Below are 21401 nucleotides of genomic sequence, written 5' to 3' on the forward strand. Positions count from 1 at the left end.
TGAGGTCTCTCTCTGCCTCTGCTTCCGGGATAGACTCATACCCTTGATTCTGGAATGTGACTGTCGCCACTTGCCTGTACTTGGTCTGGTGGAATCGAAGGCTTAGACTATGACAGGAGTGGACACAAGGGACCAAGATTATAGTTCTCATAGTTAGTATCATTTATTAAGCACCCACTGATATACACTCCCTCGCACAGGGAACATTTGAAAGACAAAGTTCCAGCCTGTTTTCAGAAAAATGTACCCGCCACAGCAGGTGTTCTTAACCTGGGGTCCCCGATCCTTAGGATGTCCATAAACAGCCCTCTAGGGGATCTGGGGGAATCTGTTGATTGCCTCAAGTTGTTTGCAGAACTTTTCATGTATGTGTACGTGAGCATTTTCCTGAGGAAGGAGGTGCCCAGCTTTCATCAGATTTCTCAAAGCATCTAGGGATATAAAAAAAAGAATCCCTCCTCTAGAGGGAGGAGAATCCCTCCTCTAGACACCAAGATATCTACTCTGCAGGTCAGCATTTACCAACACACAGGCCTGTGACCGTCCGTGTCAGAATTACCTGGGATGCTTATATTTACCGGCAAGTTCCTGGCCTCCAGCTGAACCTCCTGAGTCAGTCTTTCAGGGGTGGGGCCTGGGATGTTTTGTTTTGGTGATGTTGATTTTGATGCCTAGTCAAATATGAAAACCATTTTTCTGAGTTCAGGTGTCTATAGCAAACAACTTATAAATAGGGGATTAACATCCAAGTTGGGGGTGGAGGAGGGGGGAGCTTGTCCGTTGCGTCTGTGTCCCCTCCTTGGGAGAGAACCCCAGATGTAAGCTGTTTTGGTCAGGGAGAGAGGGTTGAAATCCCATTGGGATGAGCCCCACCCCCATACGTGGCATTGATTGAGCCAGAATGTTCGGAGTGGGTTGGGGGCAGCAGCAGCTCTGGCCCAGGGCTGGGGGCGGGCCAGCTAGCCAAAGACACAGGTGTGGTTTTGCTCTGAGAGTCTTATGACTGAGTTAATCCCTCCAGGATGTTCCACCCAAGATCCACAGCCTCCCAGACAAACCAATCCCAGGATCTTGCCTGGGCTCCACCAGCCTGCCACGTCTGCTCCTCCTCTCCTGGCCTGGGCTCACTTGGCCCCCTCCCTTGAAGATAACGGTAGAGATTCCAGGATGGTAGCATCCGGAAGGCCTCTACCGCAACCTGCCCCTCCCTGGCTTCACTCCACCTCCATCCTGTCCCGCACCTCTGCCGGCAGCCCTTCGTAAAGGGTGTCCTCCACCAGGAGCCCCGACTTCTTCAGCCCCCCACAGTTGCCGAGTTCTTCCGGCAGCGCCTCCAGCCGGTTGCCCTTGAGCTCCAGGCGGCTGAGGGCCCTGAGGGCCCCCACCTGGGGCGAGAGCTGGCTCAGCTGGTTGTAGCCGAGGAGCAGCGTCCGCAGCTTGCGGCAGAAGAAGAGCTCGTCGGGCAGAAGCTCCAGGGCGTTGTAGGAGAGAGCCAGGTGCTGCAGGTTCTGGAGGAGGCCCAGCTCGGCCGGCAGGGAGTGCAGCCCGTTATGGGAGACATCCAGCAGGCGGAGGCCAGAGCACATGCCGAGCTGGGTGGGCAGTGTCTCCAGCTTGTTGTGGCTGAGATAGAGCTGCTCAAGGCCCCGGAGCTTCCGTACGTGCTCGGGGACGTAGGCGATCTGGTTGTGCCACAGCCGGAGTGTGACCAGCTTGCGGCAGTGCTGGAAGCTGAGGATCTCCTCGATGGACCGCAGGTGGTTGTCCTTGAGGTCCAGTTCCTGCAGTGCGCCCAGGCTGAAGACGGCATGGGGGATGCGCTCCAGCCCGCAGGCCACCAGCTCCAGCTCCCGAAGCACCACCAGCTTCTTGAGGCTGTTCAGTGCCAGCAGGCGGGCCCCGTCATTGTGCAGGCTGAGCCGCTGCAGGTGACCGGCCACGTCGGTCACGCTGGCGGGCACCTTGCCGGCGTTGCTCTGCAGCGACAGCACCTTCAGCTGCTTCAGCTCCCGGAGGCTCTCGAGGGTCGCCGCCCGGGCCAGGTCCAGGGGGAAGAGCCCCTCCAGGTGCAGCTCCTCCAGGCCGCGCAGCCCGAACACCCAGAGGGGCACCTCTCGGAGCTCCTCGCACTTGACCCGGATGACCTTCAGGTGGTCCCGCAGGAAGATCTGCAAGGAGAAGGGCAGCCTGGCCGGCGAGTGGAGCAGGCTGAGCTCCTGCAGGTGCACCAGCTGTGCGAGGCCTGGGGGGAAGGTGATGTCACAGATGGCCTCCAGCCGCAGTGCCTCCACCTCGCTGAGCTCGAAGACCGTGTCGGGCAGCCCCGGGAGCATGCAGAGGGCAAGCTCGAGCCGGCCCCAGGCGTTGCGCTGCAGCTTCTGCCGCAGCTTCTCGGTCGTCCACTCGTGGTTGAGGTTGAGCTGCTTCAGGCGGCTCTCGCTGACCTCGGAGAGGAAGACAGCGAAGCGCTTGGAGTAGAGTGAGTCGTACTGGTCGATGAGGTGCAGCATGAAGGCGAAGTCGTTCTTGACGTCAGGGATGTCGCCCATGCCCGTCTCTTCCCGCACAGATCGGAAGGAGTACTCCTTGAGGGGCCGGTGGAAGAGCCAGCAGAGTGTGTAGAAGCAGGTGATCCCGTAGACGCACACGAAGGAGATGTAGCAGAAAGCCAGCTTGGAGAAGAGGTGGGCCTTGGTGTGGTTGCAGCAGAAGCTGGCATAGCCCGTGACCTCCGAGGTCTCCACCCTACAGGCCACCAGGAAGCTGATCTTCCCCACGTAGACGAGGTTGTAGACCAGGATGGCCAAGAACTTGCAGACCTTGAGCACCGTCTGCCGGATGTACATGGTGTACAGGATGTCCCCCTCTTCCACGTGCATGCGGAATTTCTTGACCTTCTCAAACAGGGCTTTGGCCTGCTCACCTTCCTTTTTGTCCAGCAGGGTGACAGCCGGTGGCTCCGTCACCACCTTCTCGGGCTCCGCCAGCACCTTCTCCTTCTCACCCTCACCTGCCTTCCCCGGTCCTGCCGCCGCTGCTGCCATGGTCACCATTGCCCGCCTGGCGGCGGCAGGGTTCTTGTGGTTCTCCCCGGAGACCTCGGATAGGGCCCGCGTGGTCCACGGAGAGTCGAAACACTTGCCCAGAATGGAGATGAAGTGCTCGATCTTGGAGCTGGTGCTGGGGAACTTGAACCAGAAGCTGGTGCAGACCATGAAGATGAGCGTGTGGATGACGACCAGGTAGGGGAAGTACTTGGCGTACCAGTGGAGGGCGGTCTCGTAGCAGAGCTGGTTAATGAAGCTGTATTGCTGCAGGTCCAGGTTGTTCCTGAGGCCGCTCAACTCCCGGAGGTCCCCCATGTGCTCGGAGACCCCCCGCGGCAGCAGTTGCTGGCACGGGGCCTCTGATAAGTTCTCCCGGGGTTCGTGACTGGGCAGACAGATGATCTTGTCCTGTGTCACCTGGGGATGGGAGAGAGGGTGGAAGATGGTGAAGGATCTGGGGCGGCCTGGGAAGTTGTGGGGTGGGGGAGGAAGCAGGCCGAAGGCAAGAGAGGTTTCCATCAACCCCCAACTGTCCCCAGTTTGTTCCCCAGCTTTGGAAGAGTCAATAAACCTCTGAGCATCCGACTTTGTCTGAAAAAAAGAGCTGGGTTGATTTGTGTCCTTCGAAAAGATGTTGAAGTCCTAACCCCCAAATACCTGTGAATGTTGCCTTGTTTGGAAATAGTCTTTGCAGAGCAGATGTAATCAAGTTAAGATGAGGTCATTGGGGGGTGGGCCCTAACCCAATAGGACTTTGGCCTTATAAAAGGGAGAAATCTGGACACAGACACACACAGACACACAGACATACACACAAGGAAGATGCTTTTAAGATACAGGGAGAATATACAGGGAGAATAGATACAGGTTATCTATAAACCAAGGAATGCCTGAGGCCACCAGAGTCTAGAAGGGAGGCGTAGAACACATTCTCCCTCACAACTTTCGGAAGGAACCAACTCTGTCAACACTTTGATTTCAGACTTCCAGTCTCCAGAACTAAGAGACAATAACGGAAGACTTCCGGAACCTCCCAGACCCCGCCCCTAGAGACCCCGCCCCTGCCCCGCCCCTTACCTGGAGGGTGCAGCCGAAGACCCCGATCATGAGCATAGCCACGGTGAGGTACTCGGCCAGCACGTCCCACCAAGGTTTGAGCACCTTGAAGGCGGGCTGCTGCTCCGCGAACTGCTTGAACTCCGCCACTGGAATCATCCCGCCTGTGGGAGGGCAGGAAGTGGAGGGTGCAGAGAGAGACTCTCAGTTAAGCGCGCCTGGTGCCGGGTCCCCAGAAGAGCCAGACACACGCATCTGCTCCCACTCCGCGCTCGGCCCTGCCAAACTCTGGCAGAACCCACAAGCTGTGCGCTTCCTTCCCCTCCCCCCACAGACCTCGCCTCCTTCCTGGAGCCGGGCAACTACTGTCTTCACCACCTCTGCTCCCAGGGACCCCTGCCCCGGTCGGACTCTGCCTGCCCTCTCAGAGCTCAGGAGGGGCAGTCCACGGGGCCGCTGCCCCACAGCGTGCCCGTGCGGCCTTCTCCGGGAGCCCAGGCATCTCCTCCCACCCTTGACGCCAATCCGAAACACTTCGCTCTGCTTCTCTGACCCCAGGTACCCGGAATCCAGGCGGCCAGCCCCGGCTTCCTCCACCACTGGACCAGAGAGAGTCCCAGAGACTCCGGGACTTCCGGGGCGTGGGCCCCGCACCCCCTTCAGGGGCGCTCCGGGCACCACCTCCGACCTCCAACCGGAAAAGCCGGCTGGAGCCTGGCTCTGGTTACGGGCCCCAGGGGCAGGGAGTGGCAAAGCTGAAGGCTGGTCAGCCCTGGGGGGTGGGAGTGACTTGGACACCTGCGTTTCTAGTGGGGCAAGTGCCTAGGATCTGCGGCAGGAAACAGAGACCTGGCCTCTGAGAGGCAGGGGCAGGGGGGCGCGAGGATGGGGCAGAGGATCAGGAAATGGAAAACTCACAGGGAGAGAGCCAGGGTGACACCTACGACTGGGACAGGGCTGGGCTGCCAGGCTCCTGGGCGGCCAGCCCACTCTGTCTGTCCCTGGCTTTCATTTTAGACCAAGGTATCATTATTCCAGATACAGACAACCAGGCGCAAGTCACACGGGGGCGCAGGCCGCGGGCTGGGACATCACCCTCCCTGACAGGCAGTCGGGAGCCTTTCCCCCCACCTCCGAGGCTGGAGCGGGGAAGGAAAGGGAGGCAGCAAGCCCCTCACCGCCTCTGAGGGGGCTCCTAGGCAGTCTGCCTCCCTCCCCAGCATCCATGCTCCCAAATATAAAGATCCTGTTTTACATCACTCAGGTTTCCTGCGGCCTGCGGTCCTCATCCTGACAGCCTGTCACTGGGCACAGGCTGGGCAAAGAAGGGAGGCATCTGGGCGACCAGCCGGTCCTCCAGCCTCCCACCCATCTCCTGGGGGGGGGAGGGAACCTGGCCTCTGTCCCACACCTCAGTCAATCGCTCTGACACCTCCTTGCCTCCCTTTTTGGTCCCCACAACCCTTGAAGGCCTTAGGGTTACTCCTGAGTGAGGACAAGGTGGAAGTGGGCGGGGATATGGGATGCAGGCCCCGCCCACCAGGCTGAAGTCGGGGCAGTCCGCCACACCCCCTTAATCCCATCAGAGGCTCCCACCTCAGTACCAGAGATAACAGGAAAGGGGTAGGGACACGCCTGCCCACACCCAGTCTCCGGGGCCCCCTGACTCAGGCCCTGACTCACCCGGCAGCCGGCACATGCAAGGGGGTGTGCAGACAGAGCACAGGATCCCTCACCCAATGGCCCATCCCTTGTGCTCAGTTTCACACCCTGTCCTAAACAACAAGCCGAGTAAAGATGCCTCCAGTGCATCACAGGCTCAAACACCAGGGAATCTGCTAGAAACACACTCAGGGCGGCTCAACAGCCCCCAGGAGCCAAATTGCAGCCACCAAAAGGGACACCCTGGGGGCACTCTGCAGTGTGCACCTCAGGGCATGTGTGTACAAAGGGCAAGTACACACTAAGTTGAGGAGAGACCCAGGACCAGGGAGCCGGCCATATGCCCTCTTCCAGTTCTGGCCACCCACTGTTCTCCCTGCCCTGGCCACCTACCCCTGCGAGGGACACTGCTTAGCTGCTTCACCTGAGAATGGTAACTGTTAGCAAAAATGCCACACAGACGGGCAGGGACCAACTTCCTGCCCCCGAGTCCTTGCCACCCTTCAGGACCCATCTCACAATGGTGGAAGCTCCCCACTGGTCATCCCGGGTCCACAATCAAAGGCAAGAAGGCAGAGACACACCCAGGGTCCCCAGCAGATGGCCCAGAGGATGCGCCCACAGAGCAAAGTGTATACACAGCAGCCTCAGAAGCAGACATGGGGTTATCATTATTTGTCTCCATGACTCAATCTTGATTGTCCCGAACCTACCATTAAGTTTCCCCAGACACAAGGCTGGCCCCCCTGTGTCTGAACAGGGCTGGTGGGAGGGCTTGGGGAGAAGGCTTCATGGGGGTGTGTTGGCAGAGAACTTATGGCCACCAGATGCTTTCAGTGTCTCGTTTTATCCCAGCTCTGGGAGCGTGGATGTTGGGACCCTCGTTTTCCAGACTCAGGAGAGTGAAATAACTTGCTCAAGGTGTCACAGCTTGTGACAAGTGGCATTCGAGGCGAGACCCCCAAGTCCCGTCTGTCTGATCACGTTGTTGAGCGAGAACGTCTCGCTGAGATGAAGCATCTTTGCCAAAAGAACCTCAGAAGGGGTTCCTTCAGGCAGAGAAGACATGGAGGGAGGATGTGCTCTGCCCAGCAGGCTGAGTTGTCCTCCTCAGCCTAGGGCCAGGAACAGGCCCCTTACCCAGCCTTAGCTCCGCCCACCCATGCCTCACCCCTGCTGCTGCTTCTCTCTCAGGCCTTCCCCAAGCCCCCAGCTTGCCTCTGAACACGTGGCGGTGGCGGGTGCTCCTGGTCCAGCGCCCCATCCCACACCGCCCCCACCCACAGCCCATGCTAAGGGGCGAAGAAGAAACAGTGACTGTTGTCAGCCCTGAAATGGGTCTTGGAGGACACAGGGTCCAACTTTGGACTTTTACACAAGTGAGAAACTGTGGCCTGGGTGGGGGAGGGTGGCCCTGTAGTAGCAGATCCTGTTCTGGGCCCCAGGCCTGGGGACTCCCAACCCAGTACTTTTCCAAGCTGTCCTGCCAGGACTAGGGGGGTCTGGGGTGTCTTGAGGTTCAAGAGTCCCAGAAGGGACAGCCTGGTGAGGCTCCCAAGTGGTAGGGTTCTGGGAATTGAGGGGCTCACAGGGTTGAGTCGTCAGCAGCAGAGGAGAGGGGAACATGGTCAAGACCCTCAGGGTGGACCCCAACCTGTTGATCTTCACTCCGTCCTTGGCCAGGCCTGCCGGGCTCCCTGACAGGCGCCCTTGGGCTAGCCAGGGCGGGGCCTCTCTCTGCACCCCCCACCCCACCCCCCAGCTCCTTCTGTGCCCCAGACGGCGTTGGGCTCAGGTCACAGGGCCAGCCGCACCTGGGGCGGTCCTCCCGTGGGCCAGATCCTCACCCCGCCACCTGGTCCCCAGGGGCGGAGAGCCACCTACTCACCTCACGGGCCGGACGCTTGTTCCAACTCCTGTGTCCCTGGGAGCGGAGCGGCCGGGACTCCCGCAGAGTTCGCGGGACGGGCCGGGTGAGTCAGGGCGGGCGGGCGGGCGGGCGAGCTGGACAGGAGCCGGGAGCAGCTCCGCCCCTCCCGGCCCCGCCCACTAGCCGTCTCGGCCCCGCCTCCCTTAGGGCGCTCACAGGTCGCCCCCGACTCCTGGTACCGCGGGATCGCGGGAGGAGGGCGATCCTAATCCTGATGTCTCCGAGGTGGGCGAGGGGCTGGTCGGAGGAGCAGGGACCGTAGAATTCTGGGCTCCGCTTCCGTGGGGCAAACCTGGCACGGGGGAAACTGAGGAGGGCTGGAGGCGCTGGGCTCCCAAAGCCGACCTGAAGACACCCTTCCGCGAGCCAAGCTGTACAGACCCTGTCAGGAACGCGTGGAAGTCCTCCTCCCCCTCCTCCCTTCACTCCCAGGTGCAGCTACCTGGCCTTGAGGCTCAACCAAGGAATCAGTGACCAGGGCCCAAGAGAGGGCAGGGCGCTTCCCCCTTCCTGCTCTGACCAGCCAGCCAGGGGAAGCTCTCCACTGGGGGAGGAGAGGGAGTGAGCCGCTCCCGGGTCCCGGTGGGGTTGGGCACGGGGGTCAGAGGGCTCTGGGAGCCGGGGTTGGAGTCCAGTCTGGGAGACCGGCTTCTCAAAGGGAGACTCTGCCTCCCCCCCCGCCCACGATTTCCTCCCCACTTTGGGAGGCCTGAGCTGGGTCTTAGACGACAGTTGACCTTGATCTGCCCTGTCTGCAAAACTCAGGGGAGAGAGGGGACCTGGACCAGGTGGCAGAGTGAAACCCCATCTCCCATGGGGAAAAGAAAACAAGTTCACCAGAGTAGAGACACTCCGAAACCTTGAGGGTTGGGATCCCCTAAGCTTAGGTTCCCCTGTGAAACCCTGCAATGGGCGCAACCCTTGAAGAAGTCCCTGTGGGCTCGACCACAGGCTGCCCAAAGACAAACCTTCATTGTGTGGACACCATAAGCGAGGTTACCTTCTCTCTCAGAGCTTCTGCTCTATTGGTGTGTGTGTGGATTGGGGGTGGGGTGGGGTGGGCGGAGACAGAGGTAAGAAAGCAAATAAGTAAGGAACAAGATAATGTCAGCTTGTGACAAATGCTGTGTATATAACAAAGTAGGGTGGGGTGAAGTGGTAGCAAGGGGCAGGGGCCTTTTGAGGTGAATAGTTTCTCCCTTTCCTCTAGCCTCGGGAGAAGCTCCTTGAGATCCATACCCTGGCGGTTTGTTTCCAGCTTTATGTTGGGATAAGTGTTTTCATAAACGACGCTTTGCACACTTGTGTAAGAGTCTCGGTGGTGACTGGAATCGAAGCCCCATGATCCCCAGACACGTGTCTCTTCTGTTCCCTACTGTGTCCCCAGCACTTGGGATGGTGCCTGGCACACAGTGAGCATTCAGTAAATGATGGACGGATGGATGCTTAGTTCAGGCCCTTCTAGATGCAGATCCTGAGGCAAGGAATTAGATGCAAATAGTTTCTCTGGAAGGTGAGGGAGTGGGGAAGGGAAGGAAGCCAGTAGTGTTAATGAGGGTGAAGGAGCAGGCTGCCAATATGGGCAACTGGGGTTCCATTGTGCTGGGGAGCTCTGGGAGATGGTGGAGGATGCACCTCCAAGTTTTCCCACCCAAGAGGTGAGGGAGTTGAAGCATTGATGCACCAGCTCCTGCCTGTCATGGCTGAGGGCTGCTCTGGAGAAGGGGATGGAGGGAGTGTTAATACCCTGACACTTCTGACTTTCCTGCAGGTGGGGACTGTGGGTGCTCAGGAGATATGGAAGGAGCTGTATGGCACCGCCACAGGTACAGACGCTTGAGAGGAATGTCTCAGTCATATGACACACATACAATGCTTTCCAGTTGTCCTCCAGAAAGCCTGCCCCCTTTACATTCCCACAGGTAGTTTGTGAGTTTTCTCGCATGGACACTGTCCAGGTTTTAAACAATTGTGGTAGAACACACACATAACATAGAATTTGTCATCCTAACCATTTTTAAGTTTACAGTTCAGTGCCATTAAGTACATTCAGTGTTGGGCAACCATCGCCACCATCCATCTTCAGAACTATTTTTGTTTTGCAGAACTGAAACCCTGTCCCCATTGAACTCATATTCCTCATTCCTCTCCCCAGCTCCTGGCACCCACCATTCTACCATCCATCTCTATGAATTTGAATCCTCTGGGGACCCCATATAAGTGGAATCACAGTGGTCGCAGCATTTTACATTCCCACCAACAGTACACAACTGTTCCAATTTCTCCACATTCTCACCAACACTTGATATTTTAGACCCAGCTTTTAAGGTTTTGTGAGCCTGAGGTAGTTGCATATTACTGTGCTGTGTAACAAATTGCCCCCAAACCTAGCACCTTAAGACAACAAGAATTTATTGTCTCACATAGTTTCTGAGGGTCAGGAATCAATCAGAGTGGCTTCAATTGGTGGTTCAAAAGTTTCCCTCCCCCAGTGGTCCCCAACAACCACTGATTTGCTTTCTGTCACTATAGATTAGCTTGTGTTTTCCGGAATATTATATAAATGGAATCATACGGTGGATACTCTGTGTGTGTGTGTGTGTGTGTGTGTATGTACAAATGTGATGGGGGAAGGGGTGAGGCAGAGGGAGCTGGTTCTTTGGGATGGGGTAGTGAGTCGCTAAGAGTCTGAAGAGATGGGGCTTGGGGGCAGAGAGCACAGTGTGTGTGTGGGGAGCCATGTGGTCTTAAGTATAAGCAGAGGTGCAAGAGGGCACCTGGCACTGTTGGCCAGCTCTGGGCAGCTAAGGATGGCCATCTTCCTCTTCTCGCTTCAACCCCCTCAATGCCACAGTCTCCTATCAAGGTCCTCCATGAGGCCTCTGCACCAGTTTGGCGGGTCACCAAAATGACACCTCTCACTCCCTCAGGTTGGGCTGGGAAACCTCGGACGGGATCTTCCCGGCTCCTCATGCACCCGTTTTTACACCTCTAGGACCCCCATAATCTCATCCCCCCAAAGCCCGGCTCTGCCAGGAAGCCTTTGCTGACTTGACTTCGTGTGACCTGGGAGGGTGTGGCGAGTGGGGGGTGCTCTGCCCTGCAGAAGGCTGGGTCATCTCTCACCATCCTCTGTCTCTCCCTCTTGTCCTTTCTTCCTCTCTTCCCCCAAATCTGGGGTCTACCCCTACATTCCCAGGGCTGCATTCTCCCACCAGTCCCCCCAGCCCAACCAGGTACGGGGTTTCCTGGAGTCTGTGAAAACCCTTTGGGTATGAGAGGGGCGGAAGCCCCAAGAATCCTGGGGGGCCCGCCTCTGCGGTCGCAAAAGCGGGGAGAGGGCCTGGGACACCGAGCGGCCGGATTGGTCAATTGGGCACGAGGCGCGATGGTCCCGCCCCCTGGTTGCCAGGGCCCAGCCTATCCGCGTCCAGGCGGGCCTTGGTCGCCAAGTAGTTGGGGTGGGGGCCGGGGCAGGTGTGTATGGCAGGGGGTGGGGAGAGGAGGTTAGGCTGAGTCCGGGACCCCAAGGGATTCCCCCCGAAGCCCGACCGGTTGGGTGTCTGGGGTCCTCAGGCGCAGCCGCGGAGAACCAGCCCCTCCCTCCTACGCGCTCCCGGCCGCCCTACTCGGCGCGCTCCCGCCTCTGCCTGCCGGGTCTGCATCCAGCGCGCGCGCCCCCTTCTCCCCCGCCCGCCGCCGAGGGGCCGGACGGCCTCCCCGCGCCGCCGCCCGCCGCCCCCTCCCCTCGCCTGCCCTCCGCTCGCGGCCGCCGCGGCGCTCCCACCCTGTCCCACCCCAGGCGACCCAGCGTGGAGCGGCGGGAGGCCGGAGCCCAAGGTGAGCTCGGCTCGAGCAGGTGGAAGGGTGGCGCGGACCAGGGCCCAGCTGGGGGAGGGGAAGGGCTCGGGACGCGGCTCTTTGTCTCCCCGAGCCCGTGCGCGGGCAGCCAGGGCCGCTCCTCCTCCCGGCAGGTGCCGACATCCCTCCGGGACGGCGCTGGTGGCTGGCGAGGGGGACCTGGGCGTGTGCTCCCGTCCCCTTCATCTGGAACCTGTGGCAGCCCCCTGTCCCGACGCTGGTGGTCAGGGTCCCTGAGGAGGCGAGGGGTAGGGGGGTGGATCTCCGGTCCTGAGAGGGAGCAGGGGGGTTGGCTGAGGCTGGCATGGCCTGGAGGAAGGCGGTGAGGGTGGGACTTGGGGACAGCCATGAGCAGCTGCGCTGGTGAGTGGTGGGTGGGTGGGAAGGAAGTGGATCCAGGCAGAGGTTTGGGCACCCATGGGTGGCGACGCTGGGGAAAGAGCCGAGAGGTGCCAGGACCCAGATCCCTGCAGGCAGCGTAGCTGTCCAGGACCTGGGATGCTGATCGGTCTGCCTCCTCATCAGGTGCGAGATGGACAAGAGGGACACGTCCAGGGCAGGGGCCGCCGGTCGGACGCCCTCTTCTCGCCCTCCCAACCTTCCGACCCCCAAGCCCCCAGGGTCTCCACGACCCCCTCCCCCCGTAACCAGCGCAGCTCTTCGAGTTCTGGGAGCAGCGGGAGCTTCAGGGCGAGGGCCTCTGGCAGAGCGAGCGGGGGGCAGCCGGGGAGCCGCTCTCCCGGAGGCTACTCCCCGGGGGGGACCACTGCGGAGTGCTGGGACAGGCCCCCGGAGCCCAGGTACTCCAACCTCTTTTCCTGATTCGGACCCCATCTTCTTGCCCCCCTCTCCTCTGAGGCACCAGCCTCCCCTTCCTTTCCGGGGCACCTGCGTTGACTCGGCCTTCTCCCCACAGCCTCCAGGCCCCCAGCAGCTGGGAGAGGGGAGCGGGGCCCTGCGAAGACCCCAGGCCCAGGCTGTATCTCTAGCTCGGGGCATGCCAGCGGGCCCACCAGGTAACAAGCCCCCTCTCCCCTGGTGCCTTGGGCAAGGGTTAGTGTCTCCATCTGGAAGCTTTTAATTAAAGTGTGTGGGAGTACTTGCTCATCACTGGGCGCAAATTGGTGAAAGCTATTATTGGTTGGCAGAGAGGGCATATGCCCCGTTTCACAGATGGGGAAATGTAGACTTGGGAGACGAAACAAGGAGCTGGAGCGCTGTCCTGAGCGCAGACCCTTTTGTCCCCAGGCCAGGCCCTCTTGGGCAGAAGGGGCTCCGGCCCCCAGCTGAGGAACCTGTGGCCAGAGGAAAAGCCCCTGAAGGGCCCAGAAGGAGCGCCCTGAGCGCTGGGGCACGGAGAGGTACGTGATCTGGGGAGGAAGGGGGTTCCTCGGATGTGAGAGGGACCAGCCTAGAAGTATCGGCGACCCTTCGGTCTTCTGCTTTGTCCCCAGACTCTTCTGGGTCCACTCCAGCCGTCTCCTCCTCGGCCATCTCCCGTCGGTCCCGGGCTGCGGGCGCTGAGGTGGGTGTCCCCCGGGCAGCTCCGAGTGCCCGGCCCCGGCCCCCGACCGAGGCTTCCAGGAAATCAGTGAGCAGCGCCCCAGAGCGCAGCGCCGCGGAGCGGAGCCCTGCCACCAGGAGGCGACCCAGCGCCGGCGGGGGCCTCCAGAGGCCAACCTTGCGCCCCACGGGCTCCAGCGCCACTCCTCTGTCCTCCCCAGCCCGCTCCGGGGCTTCCCCGGCTGGAACACCCCGGGCTCTGGGGCATCCCTCGCAGCCCAAGTCCAGAGGACTGCAGGCTCTACGCCCCCCGCAGGCCACACCCCCAAGGAAGGGCGCAGTCCCTGCACAGGGCTTTTCTCCTCCTTTGGCCACCTCCTCCCTACCCTGTCCTATTGCACCGCCTTCCCATATCACAGCCACTCCCTTGCGGGGCTCGCTCCCTCCATCTCCGCCGACCACGCCCCCTCCCCAGTCCCTTATCCACCCATTGGCCACGCCCCCTCCACTAGCCCCTCTTCCCTCTGCTCCACCCTCTCTGCAGACCCTCCCCTCTCCACCGGCCACACCTCCTTTGCAAGCTCCCCCCGCACAGCTGGGTACATCTTTTCCGGAGGTATCCGCCTCTTCCTTGGCCACGGCCACTTTTCTGACTTCAGTCCCTCCATCAGTTTCACCCGCTCTGCAGAGTATGCCCCCCACCGAGGCGTCTTTGGCTTTACCCCCTTTTCCAGCTCTCCCCTCTCCCTTGGCCACACCTCCTTTGTCGGGTCCTCTGCCACCAGCCACTGCCCCTCTACAAGCCCCTCTATCTCAAGCAACATCTCTGAGGAACCCGCCTTCTTCCCTAACCACACCCCCTCTTCAGGCTCCTTCTGCTCTGCCCACGCCCCCTCCGCAGGCCGGTCCTTCTCTGTCTCCACCTCTTCAGGCCACGCCTTATACACTGGCCACGCCTCCCACACAGGACCCTTCTCTGGCCACATCCCCTCCACAGACCTCTCCCCCTTCCTCTCTTCTGACCACACTCTCTCTGCCAGGTGCTCTTCCTCTAGGCTCACCCTCCCCCCTGGCCACGCCTCTGGCCGCTCCCCCTCTACAGGCCACTCCTCCTATACAGACATCACCTCTGGCCTCACAGCCTCTGCAGGCCCCTCCTCCACTGGCCGTGCCCCCCACACACACTCCACTTTCTCTGGCCACGCCTCCCTTTCAGGCCGCTCCTTCTCCTCAGAGCTTGCCTCCTCTGCAGGCTCCACCTCCTCTGGCCTCGCTCCCTCTGCAGGCCCCTCTCTCTCCCCCTGCTTCACCCCCTCTGCAAGACCCTCCCTCTCCCCTGGCCACGCCCCCTCCGCGGGCTCCACCTTCTCGGGCCTCACCTCCTCTGCAGGCCCCTCCCTCTCCCCCCGCTTCACCCCCTCTGCAAGTTCCTCCCTCTCCCCCTGCCTCACCCACTCTGCAAGACCCTCCACTTCCCCTGGCCACGCCCCCTCCGCGGGCTCCACCTTCCCTGGCCTTGCCCGCTTTGCAGACCCCTCCCTCTCCCCCTGCCTCACCCCCTCTGCAAGCCCCACGCCGCCCCCCAACCCCGGGTCCCGATGCCCCAATCTCGGGCCCACGGCTGACCCTGGCTCTGGCCCCGGGTCCACCGCCGCCGCCCTCGCGCAGCCCGTCCAGTACGCTGAGCGGCCCGGACCTGGCGGGCCACAGCAGCAGCGCCACGAGCACGCCCGAAGAGCTGCGCGGCTACGACAGTGGGCCCGAGGGCGGCGCCGCAACCTCCCCGCCCGCCGATGCGGAGCTCGCCGCCTGCCACCCGGCCGCCTGGAGCCGAGGTTCCGCTCCGCCGCTGGCCATCCGCGGCACCTCAGGTAAGCAGCCCTCCGGACACTGCGGACCAGTAGGAGGGGCGAGGTCTGGGGACGGTAGGAGGGCGAGGTCGGAGGCGAGGCTTTACAACTCGGGGGGCAGGACCTTTGGGTCTGGGGGCGGAGTTGAAGGAAGGGGCGGGGTCTTGTGTCGGGGGCGGGGCTTCCCGCTCCCTTTGCCCAGCCTGGCTCCTCTCCCCGCAGGAGCGCCCCTGCCTTGGTCTCCTGCTGCCGGGTCGGGCTCTGCTGACGGCTTGTGCACCATCTACGAGGCTGAAGGGCCCGAGTCGGCGACTCCCGCCACAGGCGCGCTGGATCCGGGGCCCGGGCCTGGCGCGGGCGGTGGAAAGGCGGCGGCTGGGGCTGGGGCTGGGGCTGGAGCGGCCTCGCGGGGCGCGAAGCCGGCGCGTCTGGGCGAGCTGCCGCTGGGAGCGCTGCAGGCGAGCGTCGTGCAGCACCTGCTGAGCCGGACGCTGCTGCTAGCTGCGGCCGAGGGTGCCGCGGGCGGCACCGGTGGCTCAGGGGACGCGGGGGGTGCCGGCAGCGCGGGGGGAGCCCGCACTGCGCTCAGCGACGCCGAACTGGGCCGCTGGGCCGAACTATTGTCTCCCTTGGACGAGTCCCGCGCCAGCATCACGTCAGTCACTAGCTTCTCCCCGGATGACGTGACTTCCCCGCAGGGTGACTGGACCGTGGTAGAGGTGGAGACCTTCCACTGAGCCAGACCCTAGCCCCGCCCACCCGCCCCACCCCTGCCTTAGGATCCGTCCCTCAGGTTGCACATCTTTGTCTTAGATCTCCCCCTCCCCTCCTCCTGGAGTCCGGCTCCCTGTGGATTGGTCTCAGACCCCTTAGAGCCCTAGAATTTTGGCCCAGGCTTGCGACCCACCCACACCTTTGGCCAAGGCTCACCCTTGAGCCCCGCCCCTTTGGCTTAGGACAAGCTCCCGCTCCCCTCGAGCCTCGTCCCTCACTCGGCCTAGGCCCTGCCCGGAGTCCAGTGTATCGTCTACCGCGCGCAGCCCGAGTTTGCAATAAAGCCGGGACACTGAAGCCTGTTCACTTTCGCCTTCGCGGTCGCGGGCTGGGGCCCTCCAGCGGCGCAGCTGACCGCAGGGCGGCGAGAGGGGCTGGGCCGGGCTGTGCTGGCAGCTGTGCACAGCAGGTTGTAGCTCTGGTTGAAGGCCTTCCCGAACACTCCCCGGCCTTGAGTCTTCTCCATTGAGGATAGGGGCGCGCGAGGAGGGGCTGGGGTGGGACCAGGCGATGCCGAGTCCCCGTGGTCCAGCGCCGCGCACCCACCCGCTTTCGTGAACGTAGGTTTTCTCATGCCCAATTTCTCATGGAAAAATTAGGTGCAGGAGGGGCCCAGGTGAGGCCGCGCGACCGAGTGAGCAAGGCGTGGGCGGTGTGGCCAGTTGACCAAGCTCTTCCCACGCTCGGCCAGGGGAGCGGGCACTCCTGGGGGGAGGGGAAAGACACGTGGGAAAGGCTTGCTTGGATCCAAGGAGAAGGTGGGGGGCCCCTTCCTGAGGTCCCTCCTCACAGTGTGCACCGCCCTACTTTGCACACCCTGGGGTGTAGGAGGGAGACAGGGGTGGCCTGAGACCCATGGCCATCTCGGGTCCCTCCAGGGCCTCTCAAGCGCGTGCACTGCCCTCTGCTCACCGAGGAGGCTGCAGTGCAAAAGGCGGGCCTGCAGCTGGGTCCAGGGCTCATGAAGGGCATTCCCTGCCTCCTGGATGGACCGCACTAGGAGGGCCTGCAGGGAAGGAGCAGCCTCTCCCAAAGCTGGGTGGGAGATCAGGGAGTCCTCACAATGCCCACTCCTCTCCAGGTGCCCTCATCATGCCCCTCTGTGCCTCCCAACCATGGGCCTTGCCTTTCATCCCAACTTCGGGTGTCCTCCCCAAGCCCCTCCAGCCAGGCATTCTTGCCTGTGTCCCAGAGTCAAGGGTCCTCACCAGAGCCAACCAATGTCTTCACTTGTCTCCCCCAGTCAGAATTCCTTGCCGTCCCACAGTCCAGTCACCCTGATCCTGGACCCTTTAAGCCCCAGCGCAGGCTCTTCTTTCCAAGTGCCCCTGCCGGAAATGCACCCCTTACACCTTCCCTCCCTGAGGGTGTCATGCTTCATACCAAGAATGATGGAGGCCCGAGGGGAACCACAATCCCCGGGGCAGGTAGAAGGACAGAGTGGGACCCTGTGTTGGGCCCTCAACCCTATCTCTGCTCCTAGACCCAGTCCCTGAAGCCAGGTTCCTGTCAGACAGGAATCACCAAGTCCTGCCTGTCCCCCACCCCAGAAGCGGCTGCCTCCCAACCTGGGGTCTGAAGAGACATTGGCGCTGTCGCAGTGGGACACTGCCACCTCCACCCCTGGGAGCCAATCAGTTAGGTGGCAAACTACAGAAGTTCCTTTTTTTTTTTTTTTTGGCCACACCTAGTGGCATGTGGGATCTTAGTTCTCCTGACCAGGGATCGAACCCATGCACCCTGCATTGGAAGTGCAGAGTCTTAACCACTGGACTGCCAGGGAAGTCCACAGAGGTCCCTTTTTTAAGCTGGGCCCTGGTGAGGACCCAGGTGTCCCTGTTTCCAGATGCTGAGACAAGCCCAAGGGTAGGGGCTGACTCCTGACATACTGGGCAGCCAGGGCTCCAAGGCCAGCCCCTGTGAGGGTGCAGGGCAGAACCTCAGACACTTCCCCCAAGGCCGTGCCCCCTCCTGGCAGCCAGCCAGGTGGAATTACCCGGTGGCAGCAGGAGAGGCAGACAGCAACTGCCAGGGTCTCAGTGTTAAATCTGTGTGATGGGAATGATGCATGGGCCCACAGGAGCTGTCGTGGGAGGGAATAGAACTGGGATTCGGCTGTCCTGGTGCATAACCAGTGTCCTGCCCTGCCGCTTGGCAGGTATCAGGCAGCAGAGTGGGGGACAGTTGGTGGGTCCACACTGGGTGTAGAGGGTAGGGCCTGGCTGGCACCTATTAAATGTCTCCTCCTAGGAAGCCTTCCTTTGCCATTCCTGGCTCTGTCACCCCTGTGCTAGCTGGGACTCTGCCTCAGCTCCATGGGCAACCCCACAAAGGATGCTGCCTCTCTGGGAACCCCCACTGCCTGGCTGTTTTGCCTCTGTACTGCCCCCTAACACTGTAGTCTACCTGATGGTGCCCCTCTCACTTAAGCCCTCCACGGCTCCCCAGCGCTCTTAGTTCATAGTGCAAACTCTTTCTCCTGACTAGAAAAGCCCCTTCCCGGTCTGGCCATGCCCACTCTCTCCTGTTCCTTCTTCACAGACCTCATGTGCCTCCTGCTGGTCCTTGCGACGTCTCACCGTTATGCTTCTGCCCTTGCAGATCCCCCCCCCCAACACCTCCTCCAGGAAGCCTTCCCTGATCTCCTTACACATTCGTCTAGGCACTTGCCACACTACTGTGCAGGCTAATCCCCGCCCCCACCCCAGTCTGTCTGCTCCACTACACTTGGAATCCCTCAGAACCAGGCACAGTGGAGCACCCGGAAGGCCTTGGGAAGTGGGTGCCGAATAAACCAGATCCTGAATCTTCCTGAGGCCCTAAGACCCTTCACTCCTCTGTGTCTCTCAGGGGAGGCCCCAGCTGAGTCACCCAGGTGGGAAATCATGGCCCATCCTCCCTCCCCATCTCCAGAGCCACCCTCCTGAAAATGCCCTCCTCTAAGGGTCTGTCCATACGCCTGACGTCCCAGGTCCTTGGTGACTCGTTCCTACAATACTAACCGTCTCTTCCGACGCCCACACTTATGCTCACACTGTACGTGTGAATGTCCTTTCCTCTCCCACGCGGCACCCAACCTGGACAGCCTCTTTGGCCCCCCGCTACTGGCCTGCTATGATCTCCACCTCTGGTTCTCTTAGATGGTGGGAGGCTCCCAAGGACAAGGACAGCCTGCTCGCTTCCCCGCTGCTTCACTGGACAAGGGGCCGGGGACCCATGGCTGTGGTGATTCCCCTACCCCAAGGCCTGCCCCGCTCAGCATCCCTTGTCCGTGACTGTGTAAATACACTTTATTTTCCATCTTTCCCGCCTGGGCGACATGTGGAGTGTGAACAGGCAGTGTGCAAAATGGTGGTGGGCAGTGTGGGGGGCACGTGGGAGAGCCCCTCGGATGCCCACCCTGGTCCCCAGGCTTTGTTACACTGAGGAGTGGGCGACCGGGAAGGGGGTACTGAGCATGGATCCCCACCCCAGGAAGTGCCGGGGAGACTGCTTGTGATGCTGCTCTAGGCTCCAGGAGCACCGAGAGGGTCAGCCCGAGGGGCGTGAGGCCCCAGGGGGTAGGGGTCTGGGGGCATCGTTGGATTTTGGCACCGTTCTTGGTTCTGACTCAGCAGAGACCACGGGACCACCATGAGCAGGCGCGGGGAGGCAACTCACCTGGGAGGCCTCCTCCCCTGGGGCCAGGCTCTGGCCAGAGAGTGGGGCCGGGGATACTGAGAAGGAACGGAAGTGGAGGCTGGGGACGCCCTGGAGAGGAGGCTAGCTGGGTCGGGGAGCCCCTTCATCACTGGCCAGGCTGGGGCGATGGGACTGTCACAGAGGAAGATGTGGTGTGCTGGGGAGAGGGGGGGTCTCTTCACTTCCTTACAGCTGCTCTGGCCCCCAGGAAGCAGGGACAGACACTACCCAGGCCCTGGCTGGTTCCGGCTGGCCACTCACACCCTGCGCGGCCCTGCACACAGTAGGGGGGCTTTGGTTTCTGTCGCAGGGGCCACAATGCCTGCACCAGGCAGGAAAACCCAGCCTGGCCATCTGTCCCCAGAGGCCAAGGGTCCCGTGGGTGGTTCGGGGTGGTAACGACAGGCCTAGGGCGGCCTCTTCTTCCTCAGGCCTCCTCTAGCTCCTGGGTCCTTCCCAGCCGGGCCACCCTTGTCCCAGAAGGAGGCCAGCTAGGAGGGGGGACGTTCCTGCTCCTCCAGTCCTGGGACCCCTGGGTCCTCCCCTGCCCTGGCTGTTAAGAGGGGCAGACCCTCCAGGTAACTGGGCCCAGAGGGGTACAGACCAAGATGGGTAAACACTGCTGGCGAGAGTGGGCCTGCCAGGGGACTCAGGATCCCCAGACTTCGGTCCTACCCTCTGCGCCCTGCCGCGCTGGTCCTGGCCCTCGGGGTGGGCGGGACCACCGAGGGCCTGGAGTTTGTTAAGTGCGGGCGGCGGCGAAGGAGCGGGCAGGCGGCGGCCCCGGGCTCCGAGCACGCGGGGCACTGCCTCAGTTGTCCAGGCCCTGGCTGTACGGTGCGGCCAGCTCGTCGGCATCGCTGTCTGAGCTGCCCTCACTGTCCTTGGCCGGCCGCTCCAGACGGCGGAAGAAGCGCGCGTCGCGCGGGGACAGCGGGTAGAGCGCGTCCTGCAGCGCCGCGCCCACGCCCACGCCGAGCAGCTCCTCGTCCGACGACGGCAGCGAGTCCTCATCCAGGTGCCGCGCCAGGCCGAGCCCATCGAAGGCCAGCGGGTCCTCGAAGGGCGGCGGGCCCTTCAGAAGCCGCACCTGGGGCGGGGGACCCGCGCGCTGGAGGCGTGGACCGACGTACCCACGGACGGAGTCCGGCCGCCGGGCCCCCTCCTCTCCCGCTCCCCGAGGCGCCGACTCCCGGCCCGTCACCGGCCGAGGACACCGGGGCTCTTACGCCCCTCCCGCGCTCACCTCGGCTTTCAGCTCCTCGATCTGGTCCTTGAGCTCGCGGATGTACTGCGACGAGTCCGAGTGGTTCAGCTGGCCCTGGATGCGGCCCTCCTCCCTCTGCGGGCGGGCCAGGTCGCCGGACTTCAGCGCGGGGTCCCGCCCCGCAGCCCGGCCCCAGCCCCGGCCCCGCCGCTTACCTGGATTTCCAGCTCGGCGATGCGCTGCCGCATCTCGGCCACCGCCGCCATGCTGTCCGCCTCCCTCAGGCGCACGGCCATCACCTCCTCCTTGCTCTGGGGGCGGGGGGACAAGCGGTCAAGGGGCGCGGCGGGGCGGGCGGGGGCGCGGGCGCGGGTGGGCGGGTGCGACACCTTGCACTCGGCCTCCGCCTGCTTGCGGCGGCTCTCGCTGAGCTGCGTCTGCAGCCCCTTGTTCTGCGCCGCCAGGTACTGCAGCTTCTCCTGCAGCGCCGCTCGCTCCGCCTCCACGCGGTTCAGCAGGTTGCGGTGGATGTGGTCCTGGGGGCGGACGGGCGGGGGTCACGGCCTCGCCGCGGGGCCGGCCCCGGGCTCCGAGTCCCCTCCCCAGGCGGGCAGCGGCCCACCTGCGTCTCGAGCTCCACCACGCGCTGCCGCAGCTCGCGGCCCTCGGCCAGAGCCTGGGCCTCGCGCAGCCGCACGCTCATCAGCTCGTCCTGCAGCTCGCCCACGACCAGCTTCCGCGGGGACTCCTTCCAGCGGCCGCCGCGGGACAGATGGGCCTGCGGGCAGAGGTCGGCGGTCGGCCTCCGCCTGGGAGCCCCGAGGCCGCTT

The 21401-nt window shown here is 62.4% G+C and overlaps 3 protein-coding genes across 11 annotated transcripts in view; 1 reads left to right on the forward strand and 2 right to left on the reverse strand.

Annotated features, from left to right (window-relative positions):
- Positions 1–58: 58 nt before the first annotated feature.
- LRRC8E (leucine rich repeat containing 8 VRAC subunit E) lies at positions 59–7777 on the reverse strand. Of its 2 annotated transcripts, XM_036846037.1 has the most exons (3): positions 7654–7777; positions 4125–4267; positions 59–3464 (listed from the first exon to the last, which is right to left on the reverse strand). In XM_036846037.1, the coding sequence occupies exons 2-3, from the start codon at positions 4260–4262 to the stop codon at positions 1215–1217; spliced, it is 2388 nt and encodes a 795-aa protein (XP_036701932.1). In that variant the 5' UTR covers positions 4263–4267; positions 7654–7777; the 3' UTR covers positions 59–1214. The 2 variants fall into 2 exon arrangements, with proteins under 2 accessions (XP_036701932.1, XP_036701933.1); XM_036846038.1 differs by lacking the exon at positions 7654–7777 and having other exon boundaries at positions 4125–7627.
- Positions 7778–11436: 3659 nt separating this feature from the next.
- PRR36 (proline rich 36) lies at positions 11437–15961 on the forward strand. 2 transcript variants are annotated; one of them, XM_036846027.1, is made up of 6 exons: positions 11437–11535; positions 12082–12356; positions 12473–12572; positions 12805–12917; positions 13011–14930; positions 15132–15961. In XM_036846027.1, exons 2-6 carry the CDS (start codon positions 12089–12091, stop codon positions 15644–15646), a joined length of 2916 nt encoding a protein of 971 aa, XP_036701922.1. In that variant the 5' UTR covers positions 11437–11535; positions 12082–12088; the 3' UTR covers positions 15647–15961. The 2 variants fall into 2 exon arrangements, with proteins under 2 accessions (XP_036701922.1, XP_036701923.1); XM_036846028.1 differs by lacking the exon at positions 11437–11535 and adding an exon at positions 11583–11804.
- A 2994-nt stretch (positions 15962–18955) lies between these two features.
- Positions 18956–21401, reverse strand: part of EVI5L (ecotropic viral integration site 5 like) — a 29553-nt gene continuing 27107 nt past the window's right edge. For 3 of the 7 annotated variants that reach the window (XM_036846032.1, XM_036846033.1, XM_036846030.1), the window contains 4 exons: positions 21194–21349; positions 20961–21107; positions 20787–20882; positions 20242–20706 (listed from right to left, as the gene is read on the reverse strand). In XM_036846032.1, the coding sequence (XP_036701927.1) occupies positions 20375–20706; positions 20787–20882; positions 20961–21107; positions 21194–21349 (731 nt within the window). In that variant the 3' untranslated portion in view covers positions 20242–20374. Of the gene's footprint in view, positions 20707–20786; positions 20883–20960; positions 21108–21193; positions 21350–21401 lie in introns of all 7 variants that reach the window. The other 4 variants (XM_036846031.1, XM_036846034.1, XM_036846036.1 and 1 more) reach the window with 4 other exon arrangements.

This window comes from Balaenoptera musculus, chromosome 3 (genome assembly GCF_009873245.2).
Source record: "Balaenoptera musculus isolate JJ_BM4_2016_0621 chromosome 3, mBalMus1.pri.v3, whole genome shotgun sequence".
NCBI classification, from domain to species: domain Eukaryota; kingdom Metazoa; phylum Chordata; class Mammalia; order Artiodactyla; family Balaenopteridae; genus Balaenoptera; species Balaenoptera musculus.

Excerpts from the sequence above, each read along its gene's own strand:
- LRRC8E (XM_036846037.1), bottom strand. The coding sequence starts at position 4,262 with ATGATTCCAGTGGCGGAGTTCAAGCAGTTCGCGGAGCAGCAGCCCGCC. Across the intron at positions 3,465-4,124 it reads TCTTCGGCTGCACCCTCCAG|GTGACACAGGACAAGATCAT; the intron begins GTAAGGGGCGGG and ends TCCCATCCCCAG.
- PRR36 (XM_036846027.1), top strand. The coding sequence starts at position 12,089 with ATGGACAAGAGGGACACGTCCAGGGCAGGGGCCGCCGGTCGGACGCCC. Across the intron at positions 12,918-13,010 it reads GAGCGCTGGGGCACGGAGAG|ACTCTTCTGGGTCCACTCCA; the intron begins GTACGTGATCTG and ends CTTTGTCCCCAG. Across the intron at positions 14,931-15,131 it reads GGCCATCCGCGGCACCTCAG|GAGCGCCCCTGCCTTGGTCT; the intron begins GTAAGCAGCCCT and ends CTCTCCCCGCAG.